This window comes from Pelophylax lessonae (assembly GCF_965119305.1).
Source record: "Pelophylax lessonae genome assembly, chromosome: 1".
In the NCBI taxonomy this organism is placed as follows: Eukaryota; Metazoa; Chordata; class Amphibia; order Anura; family Ranidae; genus Pelophylax; species Pelophylax lessonae.
In genome coordinates, this window is record NC_138768.1 from 191,881,270 (window position 1) to 191,906,437 (window position 25,168).

The following is a 25,168-nucleotide window of genomic DNA, read 5'->3' on the forward strand; positions in this document are numbered from 1 at the left end:
CTAGCTAGTTAATGGCTTTAAACAACAACATATTTCGGTTCAGTGTTGGTAACAACTTGCTTTAACATTTTAAGTCTTTTTAATAAACACATTTTCTGCCATTTCACTGTTTAGATCCAAGCAATCAAGTACCCTGCCAGTAAAGAGGCTTTGGCAATATTTAGTAAAACAAGAGGACATCCAGGAAACCTTTATAAGGAACATTTTTACAAAGAAGAGATCTTTGAATGAGGTATGTCTTAAAGCTTTTGTAAAGTTTTTTTTTTTTTTTTTTGTTTTCTTTTATTATAATAAACATCTTATACTTGCTTGCTCTATGCAGTAGTTTTACACCAAATGGCTCCAATCCTCCTCTTCTCGGGTGCCCTGCTGGTGTTGCTGGCTCCTCCTCTTCTCAGTATGTTACTATAGGAAGCCCCTTCTTATTGTGCCACACGTTCAGATAATCGTAAGAAAAAAATTGCTTTAGACTTGATCGCACCATAATCTGATCGTTAGCACACAGCTTTCGACAGCCGATCACGACAGTTTGTCCAACAAAATCCGAAGGGACAAACACGAAAACTTATGTCATACGATAGCCTAGCGAACGATAATTGTTTAATCAGTACATATGCGTCCGCTAAAAATCGATAGACAAAGACCACGCATGATCAGAAACACAAAAATAATCCGGAAAAAGCCTGGCTGCCATTGTTTTTGTTTTGCACTATCTGATACGTAGCTACGCAACCAGGAAGCTTTTCCAGAATCGTACGAAAAAAATCATACGCTAAGTACGCATTGATGAATTCGATATTAGTATCATGCAACAAAATGCAAACGATGAGTCGTACGATTATCTAAACGTGTGTATGAGGCATTAGACTCCTTCCGGAGCCACACTGCCTATGTCTAGAGACAGACAGTGAGGCTCAGCCCTGCCCCTCAGTCATAGGATTTAACTGACAGCAGCAGCCAGTGACTCCAGCTGCTCTTACCAAAGCCTGTGAGAGCAGGGAGAAAAGAGCTGTTACAGGCAGGGACAGTGCTGGTTCAATATCAGGCTCAGGTAATTATTTGGGGGTGAGGGGACGATATACATACTGAAACATTTTTTACCTTATTGCAGGGAATGTTTAGACTTTACAACCAGTTTAATATGGATTTGTTTTTAACGTACCTATGGAGTTTACTCCATTGTGGAATAATCCTAAGTATCCTGAATGATGTAAGCTACAGGGATTTTCCTTATGGAGGCAGCAGGGGATCTGTTTTTTCAATCAACTATACTCTAGTGGCACTGTCAAGGGGTATAATCAATTATGTGCGGAAATTCAATTAATACACAAACAATTTGATCAATATCTCCAACTCCGGCATGCGATACAGACCCAAAAACAAATGCTAAATCTGACCGTCTCTAGCTCCTCCTTGATACAGGAGGTTATGCAGGCATCTGATCGCAAGGGGTTGACATTGCGAGCATACTCAGTCTTATCATCCATTGAGGATCCTGCCTTACTTAATTGTAGAACCGATTGGACTGCTGATATAGAAGATATAGGTGGGCATCAATGGGACATGGCCCTGGAGTCTCTTCCAGTTGTGTCGGTATCGGTTTCCCATAAAATCTCACAACTATTTATCCTGTACAGAACTAATTGTACACCTATTAAACTATTTGATTGGAGCTGGAGGGACTCTCCTTTATCCCCAAAATGTTCAGTCCACAGAGGGGACTTTATACATATGATATGGCATTGCCCGAAACTTACACTATATTAGGCAGAGGTTATGTAGACTATTTATGATCTAGCCCAAACACCTATACCTCTCACCCCGCTGGTGTGTCTGTTGGGTGCAATTGATGCTGAAGTGTATCCAAAGGTATTTACATCATGGTAACCAGATTATTATACCTTGCTAGGAAGTTGATTGCTCGATTTTGACTGACATCTACTGTGCCTACTAGGGCCCAGTGGTTTGCTTATGTTAACTCTATTCTTCTTAGAGAAAAATTGGCCTATTCGCCATCTTAATGCAGTCAAAAAATCCAACCTTGTCTGGCATAGCTGGCTAGATAACCCTAGCCTTGCCCCTCCACAGCTAGTAATGGATAGATTGTTATGATTTTAAACCCATCAAAAGTTTTAGTGATGTTTGCCTGGGCTTGGGACTTTTCTTATGTTTTATATATATATATATATATATATATATATATATATATATATATATACAGTAAAACCTTGGTTTGAGAGTAACTTGGTTTAAGAGCGCTTTGCAAGACAAGCAAAATTTTCAAATAAATTTTGACTTGATATACAAGCAATGTCTTGATATACAAGTAGCCTCAAGTCACAGCTGAGTATAAAAGAGAAGAGAGGCACCTCTAAGTGTAGCAATATGGTTCCATTTAATGAAGGTACAACATTTAGCAACTCCCATGGTTGATGATTGGAACAGGTATATCTAAGGATGCAGGCATCAGGGGTAAAGCTGTCCAAATAGACCATCCTCCACACCGCCATCTACGTCATCCCTTCCATGCTGCCCCTCGCTTTCAGATCGCATTACTCCAGGGTGGTCTTCCCGGTCAGAATTACAGACTGGCAGCCGGCGGTGCAGAAGATAGTCAATGTGGACTGCTTAACCTCGGATGCCTGCATACTTAGATGTGCCTGTTTTATTCATCAACCATGTGAGTTGCTAAATGTTGTACCTTCATTAAATGGAACCATATTGCTACACTTAGAGGTGCCTCTCTTCTCTTTGATACTCTGTAGCTCCTGCTGGATTTTGCTTCTAATGCCCTTGTGGAAGCGGCTATTTGTGGATGGACATTTTATGGTTACACAACCTATCGCAATGCTAAAATCTTTTTATATGGACTATAAACTAAAGGACTTATGAATAAATTGTTGTGGAACGAATCATCTGAGTTTCCATTATTTCTTATGGGGAAATTTGCTTTGATATAAGAGTGCTTTGGATTACAAGCATGTTTCCGGAACGAATTATGCTCGCAATCCAAGGTTTTACTGTATATATATATAGGCGTAGCTAAGTTGACATTTTGAGCAGATGTCCATTAACAAGCTCGGGTGGTTTGATTCGTTTTTTGTTTTTCTTTCTTTTTCCTTTTGTTTTCTGTTTTTGCAAAAAAAGAAAAAAACTTTATATATGTGCTATAAACCCGTGACTGCCTTTTATTTTTCCGACTATATATATATATATATATATATATATATATATATACATATATATTAGTATGTGCAATAATTATTTTCTGATTGATCTGTGTACCATATTATTGGGCTGTATGGTCACTTACAATCCTTGTCAATAAGGTTTTGATAAAAAAAAAAAAAAAATATATATGAATTTGTTTGTAAACATAACAAAAAATAAGGCTCCGCTCACATACTGGCCTATCCGGTCGTGGGCAGAATCGCTGTGATTCTGCCCGTGATCCCGAGTCATAGCAAATCTTGGGACGCCTGTGCGATTCCCGTGACTTGAAGTGGCACCCCAAAAGTGATGCTATTTTGCCGCGATTGTCACCCGACAAATTGCAGTAAAATCGCACAAACAGAATCGCGGTACGCCTGTCACTCAAAAGAAGTTCTTGTACTTTTTTTGGGGGACAGGTGTATCACGATTCTGTTTGCATGATTTTACTGAAATTCGTCGGGTGACAAGCGCGGTAAAATCGCGTGTTTGGGGTGCCATTGCAAGTCATGGGAATCACATGGGCATTCCGCAATTTGCAATGATTCGGGATCGCGGCAATTCTGCCCCCAATCTGATACGACAGTATGTGAACGGAGCTTAACTAACTGAGGATAACTTTCACAAGTTCTTTTTTAAAACTTATTTATTATTATGAAAATGCTTTGCACTTTTTGCACATTGAATCTAGGAGTGGCTTGACTTTAATAACTTGCAGGAATTGAGCACTCATAAATTTATTCAGGTATTTTTCTAATGGTTTTCAAATTTCAAATTGTTTTCAGACGGAAACAGATCTGGGTTCTTCAGGAGGAAGATCAAGAATAATTCACAAAGAGTCTGACATAATTACTGCATTTGCAGTAAATAAGGTATTTTCGATGCATTAATCTTCTGTTTTTTGACAATATTCTTAACTCTTTGCTAATCTTTTTTTTTTTTTTTTAATCGAACCCTTGTTTTTGTGCTTCACAAAGAATAGTGGTATGTTGAAAAATATATATTTTTTTAAATGTAAATTACAGGACAGACTGGCTTATGCTAATTGGACACTGGCAAACAAAGTTGTAAAGATAGCCCTAATATAACTCTGCACACTTCCAGCAAGCCTCAGTTTTTGCTAGTGTCCTTCGGTGAATGGACATCTTCTCTGTATTCTGAGGGAAGCAAACCATTTCCTTTTATTAGCTTTATTTTTCCCCTATTTTATTTCATTAGGACTCTTCTAGCAAGTGTACTAGCTGCTACCGCTGCAGTTTTTCACCTTGCAGCTTTCTAGATCGGTTGACTCCCCTGCTGCGCCTTGTGGGACCGTACCTAGACCCCGCCCAGCAGAAATGTGGGGCCTGCCTGTAAAGTTGCTTCAGGCACTGAATCCTACATCAGTCCCTGTTCACACCTGTCCGATTTTTGTTGTGGTTCTGCTGTCGTGTGTAAATCACGACAAGAGGAATCCCATTATAGTCTATGGGACTTATTCCCGCATTACTCATTGTGCTTCCATGTGACTTAAAAAAAGGTGTGGACACTTTTTGGTGTGACGTTGCAATTTTAGCCCTATAGTCCTCAGTGAGAGTGCATAAAAAAGAAGGGAAAAGCAGAAGAAAAAACAAAGTGCATGGAAATGCAGATGCACAAGTGTAACCAAAGCCTTAGGGGCGCTCACCTGGGCATATAGTGCAACGTGAGGAGTTAGCCGCAGGGTGCTATATACAGATTCAAGACAGTTGTCCATCTCTCGGTGGGTATATGCTTGGAGGGATCTTCAGGGACTGGGTCCTGTAGGGATGGACCATGGCTCTGGACCTGTATAGCAATCTTCAGCTGACAACATGTGTTGCATCAAGTGGCAAGGTAAGCACACATGAAGCATCCAGTGCCTTCAACAACATTAAGGGTTATCCCCATAGTGTAGGGTCTGAGTACAGCTCCCAAGGTTTACTGAGGTCGTGCCGATCTTGATACACTGCTACTGTTTGTGGTGTTAGAAGAAAGTGAAGAATCTGTTAACATTCTACGAGGAAATGAGCTAGATAGGGGGAGACCAGTGGATGTGGTGTACCTGGATTTTGCTAAGGCGTTTGATACAGTTCCCCACAAGCACTTAATTTATAAAATAAGGTCTGCAGGCATCGACTACAAGGTTTGCTCTTGGATACGGAACTGGTTAGGAGGGCGTGTTTAAAGGGTGGTAATAACGCATACTCAAACTGGTCTGGGGTGGTAAGTGGGGTCCACCAAGGCTCAGTCCTGGGACCAACCTTGTTCAATTTATATATAAACAGCATTAGCTCGATCTCAGTTTTTGCGGATGACACAAAATTGGGCGGGGCAATAACTTCACAACATGTGGCAGAAATCTTACAGAATGACCTGAACAAAATAACAGAGTGGGCAACTACATGGCAAATTATGTTTAATGTGAAGAAGTGTAAGGTTTTGCACTTGGGGACCAAAAACATAAAAGCACAATACACTTTGGGGGGGAAACCTTTGGGAGAATCAAAAATGGAGAAAGATCTGGGAGCCTTAGTAGAGGATAGACTTGGCAATAGCATGCAATGTCAAGCTGCAGCTGCCAAAGCCGGCAGAATATTAGCATGCATAAGGAAGGGGATGTATTCCAGAGATAAAACTATAATCCTACCACTTTATAAAACTCTGGTCCGACCGCATCTGGAGTATTCTGTCCAGTTCGGGTTGGCAGTCCTGTGTTGGAGCTGGAGAGAGTCCAGAGAAGGGCAACTAAACTAATTAGGGGATGAGAGGACCTTAATTATGAAGAGCATTTACAAGCGCTTGATTTTTTCTCCCTGGAGAAGAGAAGCCCGAGAGGGGACATGATAGCAATTTACAAACACCTCAACGGTGATCTCAGCGTAGAAAAAAAAATTTCAGTCGCAAGGATTACATGAGGACACGAGGCCATATAATGTGATTAGAGGAGAAGCGTTTAAACCTCAGGCAACGCAGGGGGTTCTTTACTGTTAGGGCTACAAGACTGTGGAATTCTCTGCCACAAAAGGTAGTTACTGCGGGGAAGTATGGCTACTTTCAAAAGACTCTTGGACGTACATCTCAAGGATCAGAACATTCAGGGGTATGTGAAATAATTACGGCCACACACACCTACACAGGTTGACCTGGATGGACTATTGTCTTTTATTCAACCTCAACTACTATGTAACTATGATTGAAAAATTTGAAGTTAACTTAATAAAAGAAAATAAACAACTAGTTAAGATATGTGTGATTTCTCTGTGGAGAAGAAGAGGTGGTCCATCACCCTAAGACACTAGCATAAAACCGAGAATTCACAGAGAGGGATAAAGTTATAAGGAAGGCACCCAGTGGGTGTGTCTTTAAAGCTTGTCAGTGTCCAATTGCTCAGTGGTACGAGCTTATAACCCAAGGTCTATAAACACTTTGGCAGTGCCCTGTACTGTACAATTAAGATACCCTAATTTATTTTTTGTATCATTTGTATTTCTTTAACCACTTCACCACTAGGCCTATTTCGGACACTTTTTGTTTACAAGTTAAAATCAGTATTTTTTCCTAGAAAACTACTTAGAACCCCCAAACATTATATATATTTTTTTAGCAAAGACTCTGGAGAATAAAATGGCGGTCATTGCAATATTTTTTGTCACGCGGTATTTGCGCAGCGGTCTTTAAAACGCCATTTTTTTGGGAAAAATTACATTTCACTGCATTTAAAAAATACTAAACAGTAAAGTTAGCCCATTTTTTTTTGTATATTGTGAAAGATGATGTCACGCCGAGTAAATAGATACCCAACATGTTACGGTTTAAAATTGCGCCCCCCCCCCCCCCCGTGGGATGGCGACAAACTACGGTCAATAGAGATCTCAATAGGCGACACTTTAAATTTATTTAACGGTTACCAGTTTAGAGTTAGAGTGTAGCTCTTTTTTTTAAATTATTGCTCACGTTCTGGCGATCGCGGCGATACCTCACATGTGTGGTTTGAACAGCGATTTCATTCGCGGCTCGACTTCCGTATACGTTTTTTTTTGTGCGCGAGCTAACGGTGACCGGGGCGGCTAAATTTTTATTTTTTTTTCCCATTTATTTTTTTAACTTTATTACAGTTTTTTTAAAAAAAAAAAAAATCTGATCACTTTTATTGCTGTCACAAGCAATGTAAACATCCCTTGTGACAGCAATATGCGGTGACAGGTACACTTTATGGAGGGATCGAGGGTCTAAAAGAGCCTAGACCCCTCCACTACACTTCCCTGTATGCAAAACGCAGAAAACGGGGTTTTTGCATACAGCCGTTTTTTAAATTTGCCGCCGTTTTGCAGCACACTAACCCGGAAGTGACGTCATGGACGCCGCCTCCGGGTTACGTCATCGGAGACCCGATCGATGCCGGTGGGACGGGAGCCCCAGTAAAAGCCGCGGAAGGCGGCAGGAGGAGGGGGGGGCGTCCCCTCCCGCCCCCCCCCGGGTAACGATCGAGCAGCTCCCGAGCCGCATCGATCGGTACCGACGGAAAGCCGACCGTCGGCTTTAAACCACGGTACCGGGATGATGCCTCTAGCTAGAGGCATCATCCCGGTATACCCCTGCAAAGTTTAGGACGTCATATGACGTCCACCCAGGGGGAAGTGGTTAATGGGGTTAGGCAAATATTAAAATTTAGGTCAAGGCAAAAAAGTGTCCCTTTTGATGTGACTTGGTACTTTAAAACATTAGCTAGACTTTTTTTTATATAGTACTTGCCTTTAGCTGCCTGCATGAATAACTAGATCGGTTTTAGAGCACAGTGAAAACCTGACATTTGAGGTCCATTATGCTAATATGGACTCCCTGCTACTAAGTTGCCACTTTGACCATTTTCTTTTGTGCATTGATATTGGTTGATGAAGCTTACCAGCAAATTTAGAGGTGGAAGTGTACTCTGTAGCAGGATTAGGAAGCTGAATACTTCATCTCCTGAGTTTAACATAAGTTAAATACTGTCTGCCCATTTTACATTTCTTAAGATACACTGCTTTGCAGCTTTTATTTAATATGGGAACCTTTATGATTACACAGCTAATAAAAAAAGAGAAAATATTTTAGCTAGTAATACACTTAAAGCAGAAACTTGAAGCTTCTGAGTATGCTGATGCTACAGTTTCTGTTCACCAGAAAGTGAAGAATTGGCACACTCACCAGGCACAGTGTTACACTTAATAGATTTCTCTGTTAATGTACTCCTGTGGCTGCCCTGCAATTTAGCCACATCACATAAGCCGACTTGTAGTACACAGTATCATTTGCCAGTTTAAATGATATTGTTGCTCCATATTCCTTATATGCTATTTCAACCTGTACTCTGGCATTTTTGTGTTTTTTTTTTTTATGAAGACGCTGGAGGGGTAAATCACAGTAGTTTAAGTCTCTGTGCTGTGCTCAAACCTATTAAACTCCACCTATAACTGAAATATTACTTTCTCTGTCGCTCATTGACAGACGCAGTCCTCTTTGATTAATATGAGTAGGGTTATACTGCCCCCTACAGGAGTAGGACACTAGTCAGGAAAAACGTTCTGGCCACACCTTAGGGGCAGTCCCAGAGGGCATATCCTCTCTCTCTCCCTGCTACAGGATGTCAGTTTTTTTCTGCCTAGTCAGGAGTAAGGACCTAAGTTCCTTGCTGGGATCTCTGGTCCTGGCAAGCTTTTTTAGATAAATCTTTTTTAGTTAGCTTTTTTCTCTCCATTTTTTTTTCCTGTGAGATCTTCAAGCAATGATGCTGGATCTGGGCGAAGGGCTGGATGTTGAGATCCAGTGGTCACCCCAGCCGGCCTACGAGCGCGTGCAGGCCCTAGCTCCGCGCTGGGTTGGCCGCGACATAGTCCCATTGGACGGGACTGGCCCCGCGAGTTCAACGCCTCGCCGGGTCGCCCACGACCAGTCTGAATCGGAGTCGCGGCGTCCTTGTTGGCCGACAGCCCCCCCACCTCGGTGGAGAGGGGTTCTGTCAGGAGTTGGTGCCCGCCTGTTCCGGTATGGTGAGTAGAATGTCCCCTTTCCCTCTGTCAGGTGGACGCGGGCCTATCCGTGGGATGGTCGGACCCCATTTTGGCGTAGCCTAAGTGTCCCCTGTATGGCGGCGGCCATCTTCGATACACCCAGCTTGCCCCGAGGAGCAGCGGAAGGGGCGGAGCCGCCTCCTTTACCCGGGTAAATCGATCCATAAGGCTTCCTGTTCTGTAAGGACAGTGCTGAGAGCAGTTCGGTAGGAGCTTCTGTGCATCAGGTGGTGAGCCCTTGGGGTGTCTCTCTCTCCCTCTGTGGGGGTTCCAAAACAGGTGGCACTGAGGGGCGCTGTTGCGCTGGGGGATTACATAAAACATTTTTTTTTTTTTTTTTTTTCTTTTTCGTTTTTCAATCTTTGTTTGCTGACAGGTGTTCCTGGCTTTGCCATGGACCCTGCTACACATGTATCCCCACCTGATCCCCTCGAGGGGGCCACAGGACCCTCCAATTCTCCACTCACTATTGATGCGTTGTCAGCGGTTTTGGAGTCTTTTGTATCCCGGGTGGAGGTGGCCTGTCAGGGACGGGGGGTGAAAAAACGACCCCCGCCTATCCCTATTTCGTCTGACATTTCAGATACAGATTCTGAGCCTGTCGCTGCGGCTGCAGGTCCCTCTTCTGGGGCTGGTGTCTCGTATTTCGACGTTTCTGCCTCCGCTATAGCGCAAGACGAAGCGCTGGTAGATGCACTGATTGTGTCTGTCCGGGAAACCTTAAGACTTGAGGTTACACCTACGGAGGCAGTTGATACTGAAATTGCGTTTGGTACTCGCAAGCCTACCAAGATAGCGAAGGTGTTTCCTTTGCCCAAATGTTTTGATGATATAATTAAGGAGGAATGGGTCCGTCCAAAGCGAACCCCTGGTATTTCCAAACGGATTGCTAGACGCTATCCGTTTGAAGAATCCCTCCTTAATAAATGGACGGTACCACCGTCGGTGGATTCGCCGATTTCCAGACTAAATAAAGCTACTGTTATCCCGTTGGAGGACGCTCAGTCTTTTCGGGATCCGGTGGACCGTAAGGCGGAATCTATTTCCCGCTCTATATTTTCCCTGATGGGGTCAGCCTTTAGGCCAGTGTTTACCATTGCTCTGGTTTCACAAACATTGACAGAGTGGACCAAGTTGTTACGCCGGGATCTGGAGGGGAGAAGTCTCCCCCCGGCAGTATCGGACTTGCTGGAGCAGATGGTACAAGGGCTACAGTTTGTCTGTGACGCCGCCCTGGACGCCGCTCCATTAATGGGGCGCGTATCGATCTCGGCGGTGGTCCTTAGGCGTATGCTGTGGTAAAAATGCTGGTCGGCGGATCAAGCTTCCAAAACACGTCACATTTGACGAAACGTGCGTCGGTCGCGGCGTGCTGACGTCACCTGCTTGTGGGAACGAGTGTCTATCAGGACGGGCGGAGGAGCCGACCGGCCGGCGGCTCGCCTATATCCTTGCTGGAATTATCCTTTATGTTGTAAGTTGCTGTCTTTTTTTACTATTAAAGTGTCTGTGGTAATGCACTATGTAGTGCTTTGTTTTTTCTATACCATACGATACACGATCGAGTCAGCCCTAGAATCTCTCCTGGTGACACCTGTTCTAAGGATTGGCTTCTGGGGAGAGTGGCTTAACCCAACACATTCTGGGAGAATTTGATATTTGGAGGGACCATCAGAGCTATCGGCTCCGGAGACGGGACGACAGACTGTGTGGCTCTCACTTATATACAATCTGGTAAGAGGCAGTGTTATCGGGAGAGGTCTCTGTGTGTCACTTCCTTTTCAGACTGTGTGGCCCTCACTTATCTTTAATCTGGTAAGAGGCAGTGATATCGGGAGAGGTCTCTGTGTGTCACTTTCATTTTTAACCATCACCTTAATTATTGAACATCTGGTGAGGACTTGGGACCTAAGGTTACTGGTGCTTTCCACTATTAGCCATCTGGTGACGGTGTGCACTCCTCTTGGTGACGAAATAGCATTCAACAGTATTACGCTATGTACTGTCTATTTTTTCTTTGCATATGATCATTATTTGTGGTTGAGAGGACTAATTGATCACACCGACCGAAGGCTGAGCGTTTAGATCTGACTTGAGTATTGGGCGAACTCTATTCTGCATTCTGGTAAGGAGAATTGAATGTTGGTTTAATCATCTGCCACTGGAATCGTTTGTTTTGGACTGTGCCTTTCATTTGGATACGGACTTGTCACCAATGTTGGACCATCATTAGTGTGCTTCATCTTACATTTATCTGTGGATGTAGTACTCATTAGCGCAACTTAGCCCTTACATACACCCATTTTTGCTTGTCACAATTTAAGTTGCTGCTGTGTTATCTAGTATTTAGCGCAGTTATATCTTTCTTTTAAGCTTCCAAAAAAGCCTTGGCTAATCTCCCCTTTCAAGGGGATCGCCTGTTTGGTGCCACCTTGGATGAGATCATCAAGGGTCTCACTGGTGGCAAGAGCACCTTTTTACCACAGGCTACTAAGGGGAAAGGACCTCGTCGCAGACGGGGACCTTCCTTTTCCGCTCATAAAAGGTTTTTTCGCTCCTCTGGGGCGGGCAATAAGGCGAAGTCCTCCAAAGCCCCCCCAGGGGGTTTCAAAGGGCGCTGGTCGAGTAAACAAAGGTCCGGCTCTGCCAGACCTGAAGATAAGACCACTACAGCCTGAAGGTGCGCCCCCACCCATATCTGGGGTGGGGGGACGTCTTCACCGGTTTCCAGACCCATGGCTTTCCAGGATTCCAGACAAGTGGGTTCAAGAGGTCATACGGTCGGGATACAAGATAGAGTTTCGATCACTTCCACCGGTGCGGTTCTGCCCTTCCAATGTCTGACTATCCCCGGATCGCTTACAAGCTTTGCGGGGGGCAGTGACGGATTTGATGCAACAAGGAGTAGTGGTCCACGTTCCTTGGACAGAACGTTTTCAGGGGTTCTATTCGAACCTATTCACAATACCCAGAAAAGAGGGCAAGGTGCGTCCAATTCTGGACTTGAGAGCGCTCAATCATTTTGTCCGGGTGCAAAAATTCAAGATGGAGTCCATTTGCACAGTGGTGGCCTCCCTGCATCAGGGGGATTTTCTGGCGTCCATAGACATCAAGGATGCCTATCTTCACATTCCCATTAACGCAGGACATCAGCGTTTCCTTCGATTTGCCGTATTAGAAAACCATTATCAGTTTGCAGCGTTACCCTTTGGTCTCGCCTCTGCGCCCCGGGTCTTCACAAAGGTCTTGGCCCCAGTTTTGGCGCTGTTGCGACAGCGGGGCATTTCGGTACTAGGCTACCTAGACGACCTTCTTCTCCGTGCGGAGTCTCCGCAGGCTCTGTTGCTAAACTTGGAGATCACTATGATCTCTTTGGAAGAGTTCGGGTGGCTGGTGAACCGGCAGAAATCATCCCTGGTCCCCACCAGGAGACTGAACTATCTGGGCCTAACTTTGGATACATCCTTGGCAAAAGTGTTTCTCCCGGCGGAGAAACTCCAGAAGATTCAGTCGACGACTCAGTTATTAATGACCGTCAACTGGCCTTCCCTGCGGACTTGCATGAGGGTTCTGGGACTGATGGTGGCCTCCTTCGAGGCGGTACCGTTTTCCCAGTCTCATACCCGGATTCTTCAAAAGGAGATTCTTCTCAAATGGAACCGGAATCCCGATTCCCTGGACAATCTGATCCGGCTGAGCGAACGGACCAGGGAATCTCTGGTTTGGTGGCTTCGGTCACCGATGCTCAGTCAAGGGAAGTCATTTCTTCCAATCTATTGGACGGTCGTCACCACGGATGCCAGTCTATCCGGGTGGGGTGGGGTTCTCGGCAGACGATCTGCTCAGGGGCTCTGGTCCCTGGAAGAATCGAGGTTACAGATAAATGTATTGGAACTGAGAGCGATCAGACTTTGTCTGATTCACTGGACCGAGCAGCTCCGGGGCAGCCCGGTGCGGATCCAGTCGGAAAATGCCACGGCCGTGGCTTACGTCAATCACCAGGGGGGCACCAAGAGTGTCCTGGCGGCCGTGGAAGTGGCCGGCATCCTTCGTTGGGCGGAACGATTTGTTCCAGCTCTCTCCGCGGTATTCATTCCGGGGGTGGAAAATTGTCAGGCAGATTTTCTCAGCCGTCAGATTCTGGATCAAGGGGAATGGTCTCTTCATCCAGAGGTATTTCACCAATTGTGCCTTCGTTGGGGCACCCCAGATGTGGATCTGTTGGCATCCCGGCTCAACAGGAAGGTGCAGAGGTTTGTAGCCCGCTCCCGCGATCCTCTAGCGGATGCCGCAGACGCGCTGGTCGCCCCGTGGGGGCAGTATCAGCTACTGTATGCCTTCCCTCCTCTCAAGTTGCTGCCGAAACTTCTTCGCAGGATAGAGGTAAAGGGAATTCCAGTTATCCTGGTGGCTCCGGACTGGCCTCGTCGGGCCTGGTACGCCGACTTGGTCAGGCTGGTCGCGGACGCTCCTTGGCAACTTCCCCTCAGGGAGGATCTGCTGTCTCAGGGACCGATCTTCCATCCTGCTTTACGATCGCTGGCTTTGACGGCCTGGCTGTTGAGACCCAGGTGCTGAAGGACAAGGGGTTGTCGGCTTCAGTTATCCCTACTCTAATTAAAGCGAGGAAAGGGACTTCCAGAATCTATCTATCATCGCACATGGAAGTCTTATATCGCGTGGTGTGAATCCCTTGGATTTCCTCCACGTTCTTACTCGGTGGCCCGGATATTGGCTTTTCTGCAACAGGGGGTTGAGCAGAAACTGGCCTTGAGCACTATCAAGGGTCGGGTTTCAGCGTTAGCAATCTTCTTTCAGAAGCCTCTGGCTACTCAGTCCTTGGTGCGGAATTTCATCCAGGGGGTGCGGCACCTGGCTCCGCCGGTGCGCGCGCCCTTGCCGCCCTGGGATCTTAATTTGGTGTTGTCGGTTCTTCAGAAACCTCCCTTTGAAAATATTAGGGAGATTCCCTTGCTTACCTTATCCCAGAAGGTGGCCTTTTTGGTGGCTATCACCTCTGCACGCAGGGTGTCAGAACTGGCCGCATTGTTCTGTCGTTCCCCATATCTGGTGGTTCATAGGGATAAGGTGGTTCTTCATCCGAATCCATCCTTCCTTCCTAAGGTGGTTTCAGATTTTCATCTAAATGAGGATATTGTGCTACCTTCCCTGAGGGGACCGTTGGTCTACCTCGAGGGTTTTTTTCTGTTGGGTTTTCAGTTGAGTCTCATCCTTTTGTCCGATGAGCCTTTAAGACTTCTGGTTGGCTCCGGTTGGGCCTTCTGGTTTGGATTTGATTTCCGTTATCCCACCCCTCATTTGTGGCACTGCTTTGGGACGTCCCTACTGATATTAATCAAAGAGGACTGCGTCTGTTAATGAGCGACAGAGAAAATTGGATTTTTGACTTACCGTAAAATCCTTTTCTCTTAAGCTCATTGACAGACGCAGTACCCGCCCCTCTATTTTTGAGTTGGGTTGGGTTGAATTCTCTGACACTGCTTTGTTACATAACTGACATCCTGTAGCAGGGAGAGAGAGGATATGCCCTCTGGGACTGCCCCTAAGGTGTGGCCAGAACGTTTTTCCTGCCTAGTGTCCTACTCCTGTAGGGGCCGTATAACCCTACTGATATTGATCAAAGAGGACTGCGTCTGTCAATGAGCTTAAGAGAAAAGGATTTTACGGTAAGTCTTGTTATTTTGTGAAAAAATATGATTTAGTTGTATAGCAATTACATACAGACTTTGATGTTAAAGGGAATACAATAGTGCTTTCTGAACTCTCCATAAAGTTCAACTCTAATATTTATGATTATGCACACAAGTAAAAATCTTTAACAATGAAAAGTAAATGTGATTCATCCATTTTTAGGCAATACCTAGTCTTTTAGGTGTATTTCTACTGTGCTCATGTTTCCTGTGCTATAATACATTTGTTTCTTGGAATGAGCAGTTTACTTTTTAATCTTAAAATGTGTGCAATTTCTTTACTTCAAGGCCAACAGAAACTGCATTGCTATTGCTTCTAGCCACGATATCCAGGAACTTGATGTGTCTGCAATTCTGGCTACCCAGATTTACTCCTGGATTGATGAGGACATTGAAATCGAAAATAAAGGGTATACGAATCTCCAGTTTTAATAATGATCTTCTGTATTGCTGCAATTTGTTAAAGTGGAAGTTAAGTCCATATTAACCTATAATAATTCTTACTGGTAGGTAATGTGAATATCTCCTTAACTTGCACTGTTCAGTATATATTCACACAGCATGTAGCCAGTCACATCACAGCACATGCGCTCTGAAGGGACGGCATACCCGTGCTGTACCTTCAGAGCTCTGGGCTGGGGCTCCCGTGTGCGTAGGAGTGACATCATCGCTGCCCTGGCCATTTATACAGCCAGAGTCCGCGAACCCAGAAGGAAGACTGGGGGAAGATGGAAGTGCCAGGGCTGAAGGGTTCAGTGTCCATGTAAGTCTGTCAAAATGTGCTGGTATGCAGTGCATACTAGTACATTATGACCTAAATCTGTTGGTTTATTACCGCTTTAAGTACATATAATTAATTTGCATGGTGTTTGTACTTGACACGTAATAAAGCAGGAGTAACAATTACTTTTATTGCAAAACTGTATGCACCAGTCTACGGTTTACACAACTGTAGTCCTAATTATATATGTGTAGTAAGTTTGATTTCAGGCAGGGGTAAAATTAGACATTTCACCATTCAACAGTCTTTCTGCACATACTATAACATCAGAATGGCAGGGAAACTAACAAATCTATGATGTTATAACCATATCATACTGCTCAATTTGTTATGCAGTAAGAGAGTGCCATCACATGACACTACTCTCATATTACAGGACAGCCCTGCAGTTGATTTCACTGCTGCAAAAAGTATGAATTGAAGTGAGCTGATTGAGCTTCTGATGAATAAGGCAGTCTCAGAGACATTTGGAATAAAATAAAAACTATTGAAGGTTTCGGTCATGTAATATTTCTTTGTTTTCTTCCTCAGACTCTTTCTTCTTCTACCTATTATACATCTCTTCAAGAATACTTGATGACAAGACTGTCTGCTTGATTTTCATTAATTGTACTTTGCTATGTGCTGTTCTGATTTTACAGATCAGATGACTTCTTGGTTGTACACACACGTGATGATCTCTCAGCTGTGCAGGCATCCACTCCTTACACCCACAGTAACCCAGGCACCCCTATCAACATGCCTTGGTTAGGAGGAATCCAGACTGGAAGGGGTGCATCTGTGGTAAGTACCGGCATCAATTAACTACATGTGCATACAATATTAAATTGGTATATTTAAATATAACCGGGTCGGGTACCGGGGGTCCAGTTTTGTACATAAAAAAAAAAAAAAGGCAGCATGATAAATGCATTGTTTATGTGAGCCGTTTGACTAATGATCCCTTTTTTACTGCATACAGGAAATATATATTGGTTCATCTAAAGCTTCCTGTAATTTCTTGTACTAGCTGAAATAAAATGCAGTGTTGCTGTTGGTATGACATTACAAATAAGTGTACAGTCTAAACCCATACAATGATTTGAAATCCGTTATTGTAACTATGTTCAGGGTTTTTTTTTTTTTTTCAATACCTCGTTATGAAATGTCTCTTGTAATATTGCATAGACATTATTATTACCGGCTCTTGGTGGATACATGCAGTAATCATGTTAGAATAAAAAAAAGAAAAAGCATATTGATATTGTAATTCTACATTGTTGCCCTAGAAAGATTTATTGTGAAATCATGCTGAAAATGTGAGAATCATAAAATGGTACATTTAAAAGCAGCGCTATTCCGCAATTGCCCTTTGTACCAGTAAAAGCACAGCAGCCGTGTATGTCTTTACCAGTCAGAAATTATTTATAGTTGTTTTAATGTTTGTATTCTGCAAGGAACACCAAACAAATACCAATTCAATTTCAAGGTCAAAATCTACCCTATCCCATTTAGACAAAGACATGTAATGGAAAATAATCTCAAGATATTAGTTTGAACTTTACGTACGCCCAATAGGAAACACTGAAAATGAAAACACAAACTTAGAGCTTGAATTTCTATAATCACGGAATGCTTAAGCCCTTTCTCCAGAGTGTAGGCACATATGCTTTCTCACAAAAGTGGGTCTTTTTCTGTGTGGTTTCATATATGGGTACATGTGTTTGTGCTGAGAGTGTGGGCAGATGTTCATACAGATATCTCCTACACATAAACTCATCTAAAAATTATGCAAGGGGGGAAGATTTTTATGACCATAAATGTGTACATTTATATATAATTAACAACAAAGTATCTTTTTTCCCCCAATAGATGATAAAGAGAACAATCAAAGATGTTCGAAGAATGGCATCACATCCAACACTGCCTTACTGTAAGTTCATAGTGTCTTTGTGAGAATATTAGAAAGGAAACCAGTATATTTTCATCTTTTGAGTCATTGTAAACTTTATGACAATTTTTTTGATGCAAACTCCACATTTTTTGTGTAGTTGCTGATCCTTACCTTCAGGAAGGTACTTCATTAGTCTGATATAAAGATAGCAACCACAAATATAATCTACAAATCCATATATATAAACCGTCACCTTTGCTCAGTGACTGATCGGATAGGGCCATTAAGGTGCAGTTGCATAGTATAGTATTTCCATGCCTGCTTTAACTAATATGGAGCTCATCATAGGTGTTTAATAGAAAATCATAGAGTCATCATATACATTTATTAAACATTTTTAAATGAATATGAGGTTTACTTAAAACACATTTCTAAGATCATTTATCTGGTATTAAAATAAAATTTTGGAAAGATCCTTTTTTGAAGTATCAGTCAACCCAGAAGTTAATATTTCAGTTTTTTGGAAGATCCTGTAGCGTTAGAGACCCTGTAACAGCAAAGCAATAGTACTGTAAAAGAAGAATAAATTCTGTTTTGAGTTCTCAAGTGTTGCTCTTCTAGGTCCTCCTCAGCTTTTCCAAATTTCTCGTGCTGACCCCTTTGTCACTGTAGGATGCAGGAGTGATGTGGAGGTCAGGGAGAGGAACTACTGCGTGGCACCTAGGAGATAGACACTCTCAGAAATGTCCGTTTTCCAGTGGGCTTTCGAGGCACAGACAGAAAGATTAGTATTTACAGTTGACTACTCCAGGTAACAGAGGTTTGATTGTTTTTCACAACAGGGTTGCTTGAAAAAGATTTTAAATTTCTCTGGGGAATCAGGGACCTATGTGCATATGAGTTCCTGTGCCTCCTCCCCTGCTTTGGGCATTATGAAGATTTCCCTGTTAAATTTTATTTTAAACCCCACAATGTTAAAAAAAAAAAAAATGGGAAAAACCCCACAAAAAACGAAGTGTAGAGAAAACCTCAAAATGTTGTAAATAAAGGCAAGGAGATCTTGTCATTAATGTGTCCAAAACATATACAAAGCAAGGGGCTGACTACGCCCCCCACACACACACTTTTTTGATGGACAGGCTTTTTTAAACAATGTTGATTTTCATATTTTCCCTAACTGAATACTGTGCGCATTAGTAAATATATATGTTTTTGATCCTTATTGTGTGCAATATATTGTTTTCATTAGATCTTACTGGTGCTCAAGATGGCAGTGTAAGAATGTTTGAATGGGGTCATGCTCAACAGATAACATGCGTCCGGGCAGGTGGGAATTCCAGGGTAACACGGATAAAGTTTAACCATCAGGGGAACAAGGTAGGTACCCTCTACTGTGTATCTGTTAAAACAAAAGATATCAGAGACCATGGGCAGAAAGCTATTGAACTTGCTTCTTCCTAAATGGGCTATAGCTGTTGACCTAAACATAGGAACCATTCAAATGTAGTGAACTGCAGACATATACTAGTACGTTTTCTGGCAAAATAAAAACATCTCTGTTCTGTAAATATACTGCCAACTTGAAGCAAAGCAAGTTAAACTTTACTACTTCTACAAGATCCAGCATAATGGCCATTTGCCGATTATGATTCTATCTCTGAATACACATTGCACAGGGAGGACACACTTCCTTGTGCTGTAACAGGTCAAACAAAGTTAAAAACAACTATCTTTAATTGAAATATTTACTGCCTGGGTTAACTAGATAGTAATTTAGCATAAACACATTTGCACAGTGTTAAAGAAATTACGGTTTAATCAAGTTTTTCTATTAACGCTCCTGAAATTATATGAAATGGTAGTTCTGGTCAGTATAAACCAATTGAAAAAACAAATTTAGTTGCATTTAAAATGGTTATACACCTGCAGAGACTTGAGGGACAATACCCAGACTTTGTCAGATAGAAGAAGTGGGGTTGACCTGTAATGTTTTGACATGCACTGGATGCTTCTGTAGGCACTCGCCTTGCCACGTAGTGCAACGTGGCAGTTAGCCACAGGGTGCTTTACAAGTCAAGAACTGTGTCTGTCAGTGGCTGAGCCTGTCCTACAAAAACCTCTGTATGGGATGTGTTTATCATGGTGGGCAAATAAAGCATAGGGTAATGCCTCTGTTAATCGTTTTGAGAAGCTTCAGCAGTGAGTACAGGGTGGATGCCCTTTAAACAATCATACATACGATGCCTTGCCTCTCCAACTTCCCCTGACACCTTAGGGGTGGGCAGGTGGCTGCAACCACTCTTCTGGTGGTTCTGGCTGAGAGCACCAGTTTGTTTAAATGATTGACTATTTTTAGGTCAGCTTGGGCCATTTTACTGTAATTCTTGCCATCTGCCTCACTTTGATTTAGGTTACTGCAACTGCACTTTCCAGCTCTTCCTCATTCTTGGAGCAACTTAGAACCGGCAACTGGCTTTCTTTTGGTGACACAGTATAGTGGTTTTCACCATGCATCCTATGTTAACAGCATCCTACAAGTACTTGGCACAAATGCACTCCCACCCTCTGCACAGCAGTGGAGATTGTGGGTACCCCTCTGGGGACAATATTTTACAAGCCTGGCAGCTGTCAAGCACAATTAAAAAGAGTCCAATGGACTTGCTAGCTCAGAGTTAGCTCTTACCTCTAATGGGAGTGGTAACTTATCTACTCAGGGTAGTTTCTGTGGTAGATCTTTTAATTTCCTGTTTCAACAAGCCGCCTACTACCCCTTTGGAGAACTAGGTAGACAAGCGTTAGAGGCCTTCCCTAAAACTTTTCTTTTTTTTGTTTTTTATCTTGGCAGGACCTACAATGCACCCTGTGGTTGTTTCTATGGCAGTTTGCCAGAGCCCTGTTTTCTAGGCCTGAAATCCTAGTTCCATCCTTACAGAAACCTCAGTCCACGATCAGTTAGAACTTTTGCCTTTTGGCTTTCAACAACTGTGTGAACGGCTTGGCGGACATCATCAAAATCCCAGGATGAATATCCTTTTCATCCATATGCGGATTATCCTTTGGCTTAAATGTTGGTCCACCTTGCCTCAATGTAGGCAGCACCTTAAATGGGGGTACTTTTCTCGCTCAAATAAAGATACTTAAAGATACTTCCTCCTCCCAATGATGGGGTTGCCCCTCGTTATTTGTCGACCTTCTGGTCCCAAAAATCTGATGCCTGTGTCTCCACAGAGTTTTTTCCAGGGTTTACAACTTGGAGTTTTGTTTTCTGCCTTCTCCCCATTTTATGCTCTCAAACTTCCTCAAACCTTTCAAAAGGTTCACTGACAGACCCTATTTTATCCAGGCATAATGCACTCTCCTGCTCTAGCCCTGAACCCGAGTAGCAAAGCAGCCAGGAGTCACGTCACTGGCCTGAATATAGCTGGAAAAAAAGGAGAGGCTTTGTTTTTAAAAAATAAAAAAAAACACTTAGAGTGCATTATGCCTTGATAAAATAGTGGGGTGCCAGTGACAATTATTAAACTTTAACTAAACTAAAATTTTTAACTACTAATAGTTGCAGAGGGGGGCAGAGACACAGACAAACTGAGCTGACAGGGAGGTAGGGGTGGGGGGGGTACAGAGGAGAGCTGCAGATTGTGGAGGCATGTAAACTGACCACAATAATCAGGGTTCAGCAGCCATGATTATTGTGGTCAGCACACATAGGGGACATAGAAGCTGTCAGGATCAGCCAGGTTTTTTTACAGCTTAGAGAGGGGAAGGTTAGACAGCACAAGCACTGTGCTGTATAATCTGCTATAAGGGAACAGGAGCTCACTTTTAGGTTTTTAGGGTTACAAACACTTTAGGTAGTTTTTGTTGTAAGGGGTCATTACCCCTGTGCCTAAAGAAGAACTCCTAGTTTCTACTCAAACCTTTTTCAAGTTCCCAAACTGGATGGAGGTGTCTGGCAAATTCTGGGACTGCAGACTCTCAACTTGTTTCTAAGGGTTTAAAAGCTCCACATGCAAACTGCCCGGTCAGCCATTGCATCCCTCCCTCCGAGGGATATTCTGGCCTCAATAGGCACCCAAAATGCCTATTTGTAAGTTCTCATTTCTCTTCCATTCATTGACACACCGCTCCATATTCTTCACCATAGGGTTATGCATAGGACTAGGCAGACAAGCTTGGCTACGCTTTGTGGGCCGTCCTCAGCTGGCATAACCCTCCTCTCTGCTTAGAGATACTCAGTTTTTGTTTGCCTAGTTCGGGAGTAGGACCTAGTCTCTCTCCTAGGCCCCAGGTCCAGGTTTTTTTTTTGTCTATTTTTTGACTGTTTGTTTTTGGATCCAGGTTTTTTCCTGTGGAGATCTAGCAACTGCCGGACTGAGCGACGGGCTGGACTATTGCAGTTCCAGTGGTCCCTTCAGCCTGGCCATTCTGTATCTCCACGCTCGGTCAGCCGCGACAAAGCCCCACTGGACGGGGGCTGGCCCGGAGGTTAAACGCCTCACATGTTCGCATACAACCAGGCCTCGGCATTAGTCTCAACATTCTTTCTGGCCGACAGCTCCCCCACTTCGGTAGTGAGGAGGTTTCAGTATTGGAAGTGTTACCCGCACGCTTCTCTGGATTGGTAAGTAAGGGTCCCCTCCTCTCCTTTCCTGGTTTCGGTGGTGGGGTGCAGGTACTCCCTGGGCTGGTTGGTCCCCCCGGGGGTTCATTCCCCCCCACTCCTTGGGTGGCATTGAGCTGGCTTGTGTACCCATGCTCATGGTGGGGGGGGGGGGGGGGGCTAGTGCCCAGGCTGTGGGTGCACCTGGCCTTTGTGCCTGCGGGCGCGCTGTCCCCCTGACGTCCTTGGTAGGCTTTCTATGGGGTGTCTGGCCTTTTTTGGTCACCTTGGGACAGCTGGTGGGCCTGGGGGGGGCAGGTGGCTTGATATCCGCAGATCCGAGTACCATGCGGTCGGGCAGGCCATAAAATTAAAAAATTTAGGCCGCGGCTTTGCGGCCTACTGGCTGAATCTTCTCTGGGACAGCCCCAGTTGTGGCAGCTAATGCCACCATTGTACCCCTGAATATCCGTCTCCCCTCTGCTCCCTGGCTGGTCGCAGGTCCCCGCGGATCGCGATCATGTGGCCGAAAAGTTAGGCTGCCTGGCCGAAAATTCAAGCTGCATCCTAAGAGGCCTGCCCCCCTTCTTGTTGGGCGGCTTATGGGGGGGGAGAACAGGGTCCCAGGCAGGTTTAGCTGCCAGGGTGCTGTGGGGGCATCCGCCTTCCCCAGTGACTCTGTAGGGGTAGTCTTTCTGCGGGTTTTCCCACATTAGCGGCGGGCAGCCCCCCTTAGGGGGGTATGTTTGCTGCCTCCTATGCGGGCCTCTTTGGGGGGGACCCCCTTGCAGGATTTTTAAGGTTGGCCCCCCACATTTTTGCGGGCCTCATTTGGTGCCCACTGTGCAGGGTAAGGATAGCGGTTGGCTTAGAGATTACGCCGCCCCGCCCTATTCTGTCTCATTAGATCCTGCATCTGGTTCAGTCGCTGCCGATGGGACCACCCTGCAGGGTCTGAGTCCACGTTTCCCTTAACAGTCAGACAGGGAGGATGCTTCCTCCATGGCTGCTGTGCCACACAAAAGAAGCGCTGGTAGATGCATTGATTGCATCAGTGCAGGAGTCATTTATGTTGGAGGATGCAGCCGAGGCTGCTACGGCCATATTTGCTCCCATAAACTGTCCCGTGCGGTTATGGTTTTCTCTTATCCAGCTTATTTTGACAATTGTGTCTATAAGTGCTGGGTGCTTCTAATATGACCCTTGATGGTCCCAAGACACTTTGCTGTCTGGTATTTCTTGAGGAGTCGATTCTGACGCAGTGGACGCTCCCACCGGCAATGGGTGCCCCCATTTTCCATGTTTACTAAGGCAACCATGTTTCTGGTGGTAGACCCCCTGGCTTTTATGACTCCAGCTGACAGGTGGCAGAATCTCTAATGCCGTTACATGGTTACTATGGCTGGTGCCTTATTGGGGCATGTTTTTGCCTCTGTTCAGGTGTCTCAGACACAGACAGGGTGGGTGACACTTTTTCATCTGACCTTGGGGGGGCGACCGAGTTTCCCCCGCCTATGGCAAACTGGCAAACCAGTTGTTCCAGGGGTTTGCAGTTTGTCTGCGATGCATCTTTGGAGCCGGTTCCTGTGAGTCTCTAAGCTATCTGTCTCGGCAGTGGTGCTTAGGCATATTTTGTGGCTGAAGTGTTGATCTGCGGATCACACCTTCAAGAAGGATATGACTGAATTGCCTTTTCAGGGTGAGTGCCTGTTTGGGGCTACCCTGGATGATTTCAGCCCACGAGAAGTTTTTTTTCGTCCCTCAGGGTTCGTAAGGAGGTTCCAAGCCCTCCAAGGCCTCTTCGAGAGGTTTCTATTGGCCTTGGTCTGGCAATCGGAGAGCAAGCTTCTCCAGACCTGCTGACAATACCTGTTTGGCATGACGATTTAACCCTATCCATGTCTGGGGTGGGGGGATGTCTTTGCTGGTTCCGGGGGCCGTGGACCTCCCTGGGTCACAGCAAATGTCTCAAAAGCAGAGCAAAAGTGCTCAGCATTTTATGGGCAGTTTAGAAGCGCCTCAGTGTGAAAGGGCTCTCGCTGACATTGGTGTTCCTGTTCACCGAATGTGGCTGCTCACAGGCACTTCCTGGTACTGTTGTCAATGTCTGTGCAAGCAGCACAGCCCCATCCTGCTTGGCCCCACCCAACCCCTCCCTCATTCTTCTTAGCTCCATCCATCACATCACATGTTTGCTCATGAATGAAGATGCACAAATATTCTCATTCATGGGAGAGGTCTGACTGAAATGTGATGCAGTTCCTCCCATCCCCCAGCTACAGGGGCAAGTACATCATTTCCAAAAGTGACATCCCTGGGCTCAAATAGACACGCCCACCTGCTGCCCATACATTATGTAGGGGCATCCTGGGCACGTGACAGCAAGGGAATACAAGCAAAAAAATATGCAAACATGGTGATCCCAGATCGTTTGCATTTAAGGAACTACTTAATTTCCTTAATGATTGCAGAGGAGTATTTTAATGCAAGCTTTTTATTACACTTTAAATTACTGTTTGTGATTGCCAGCATGATATTGTCATTTGGCAGCAGCCTTGCCTGCACATATCTGTTAAATATTGATTGGTCTTGTTAGGTACTAATAGGGCCACCCTCCAAAGAAATGTAAAAGCATTTGTCAGTCTGTTTACTGTAATAAAAGTCCCTTACTGTTGAAGTTACATCCTAATGCTAATTTGCTAGTTAAAGGTGGAATTAAACCCAAGTTTTAAATAGAAATTACAACCGATTACCTCAGCACTTACTCTGTCAGGTTTTCTGTTCTCAGGTAGGTCCATTGCCCTGTAGGTTCCTCTTTTGTGTGAGCTCCAGCTATGATATTAGGACCCTATCTGTCCCCCCAACCCCTTTTTCTTTCTTTTATTCCCTCTCTGCCCCCCCCCCCTTCCCCTACATCTTTCCTCCCCACTGCCCCGTTTTTCT

General features: G+C 44.5%; 1 protein-coding gene across 4 annotated transcripts in view; it reads left to right on the top strand.

Annotated features, from left to right (window-relative positions):
• The window catches only part of DMXL1 (Dmx like 1), a 328,770-nt gene that overhangs the window by 287,855 nt on the left and 15,747 nt on the right, over window positions 1-25,168 (top strand). For all 4 annotated transcript variants that reach the window (XM_082251711.1, XM_082251708.1, XM_082251710.1 and 1 more), the window contains 6 exons: window positions 115-232; window positions 3,996-4,082; window positions 15,260-15,381; window positions 16,394-16,535; window positions 17,604-17,664; window positions 18,875-19,002. In XM_082251711.1, the coding sequence (XP_082107837.1) occupies window positions 115-232; window positions 3,996-4,082; window positions 15,260-15,381; window positions 16,394-16,535; window positions 17,604-17,664; window positions 18,875-19,002 (658 nt within the window). The remainder of the gene's footprint in view (window positions 1-114; window positions 233-3,995; window positions 4,083-15,259; window positions 15,382-16,393; window positions 16,536-17,603; window positions 17,665-18,874; window positions 19,003-25,168) is intronic.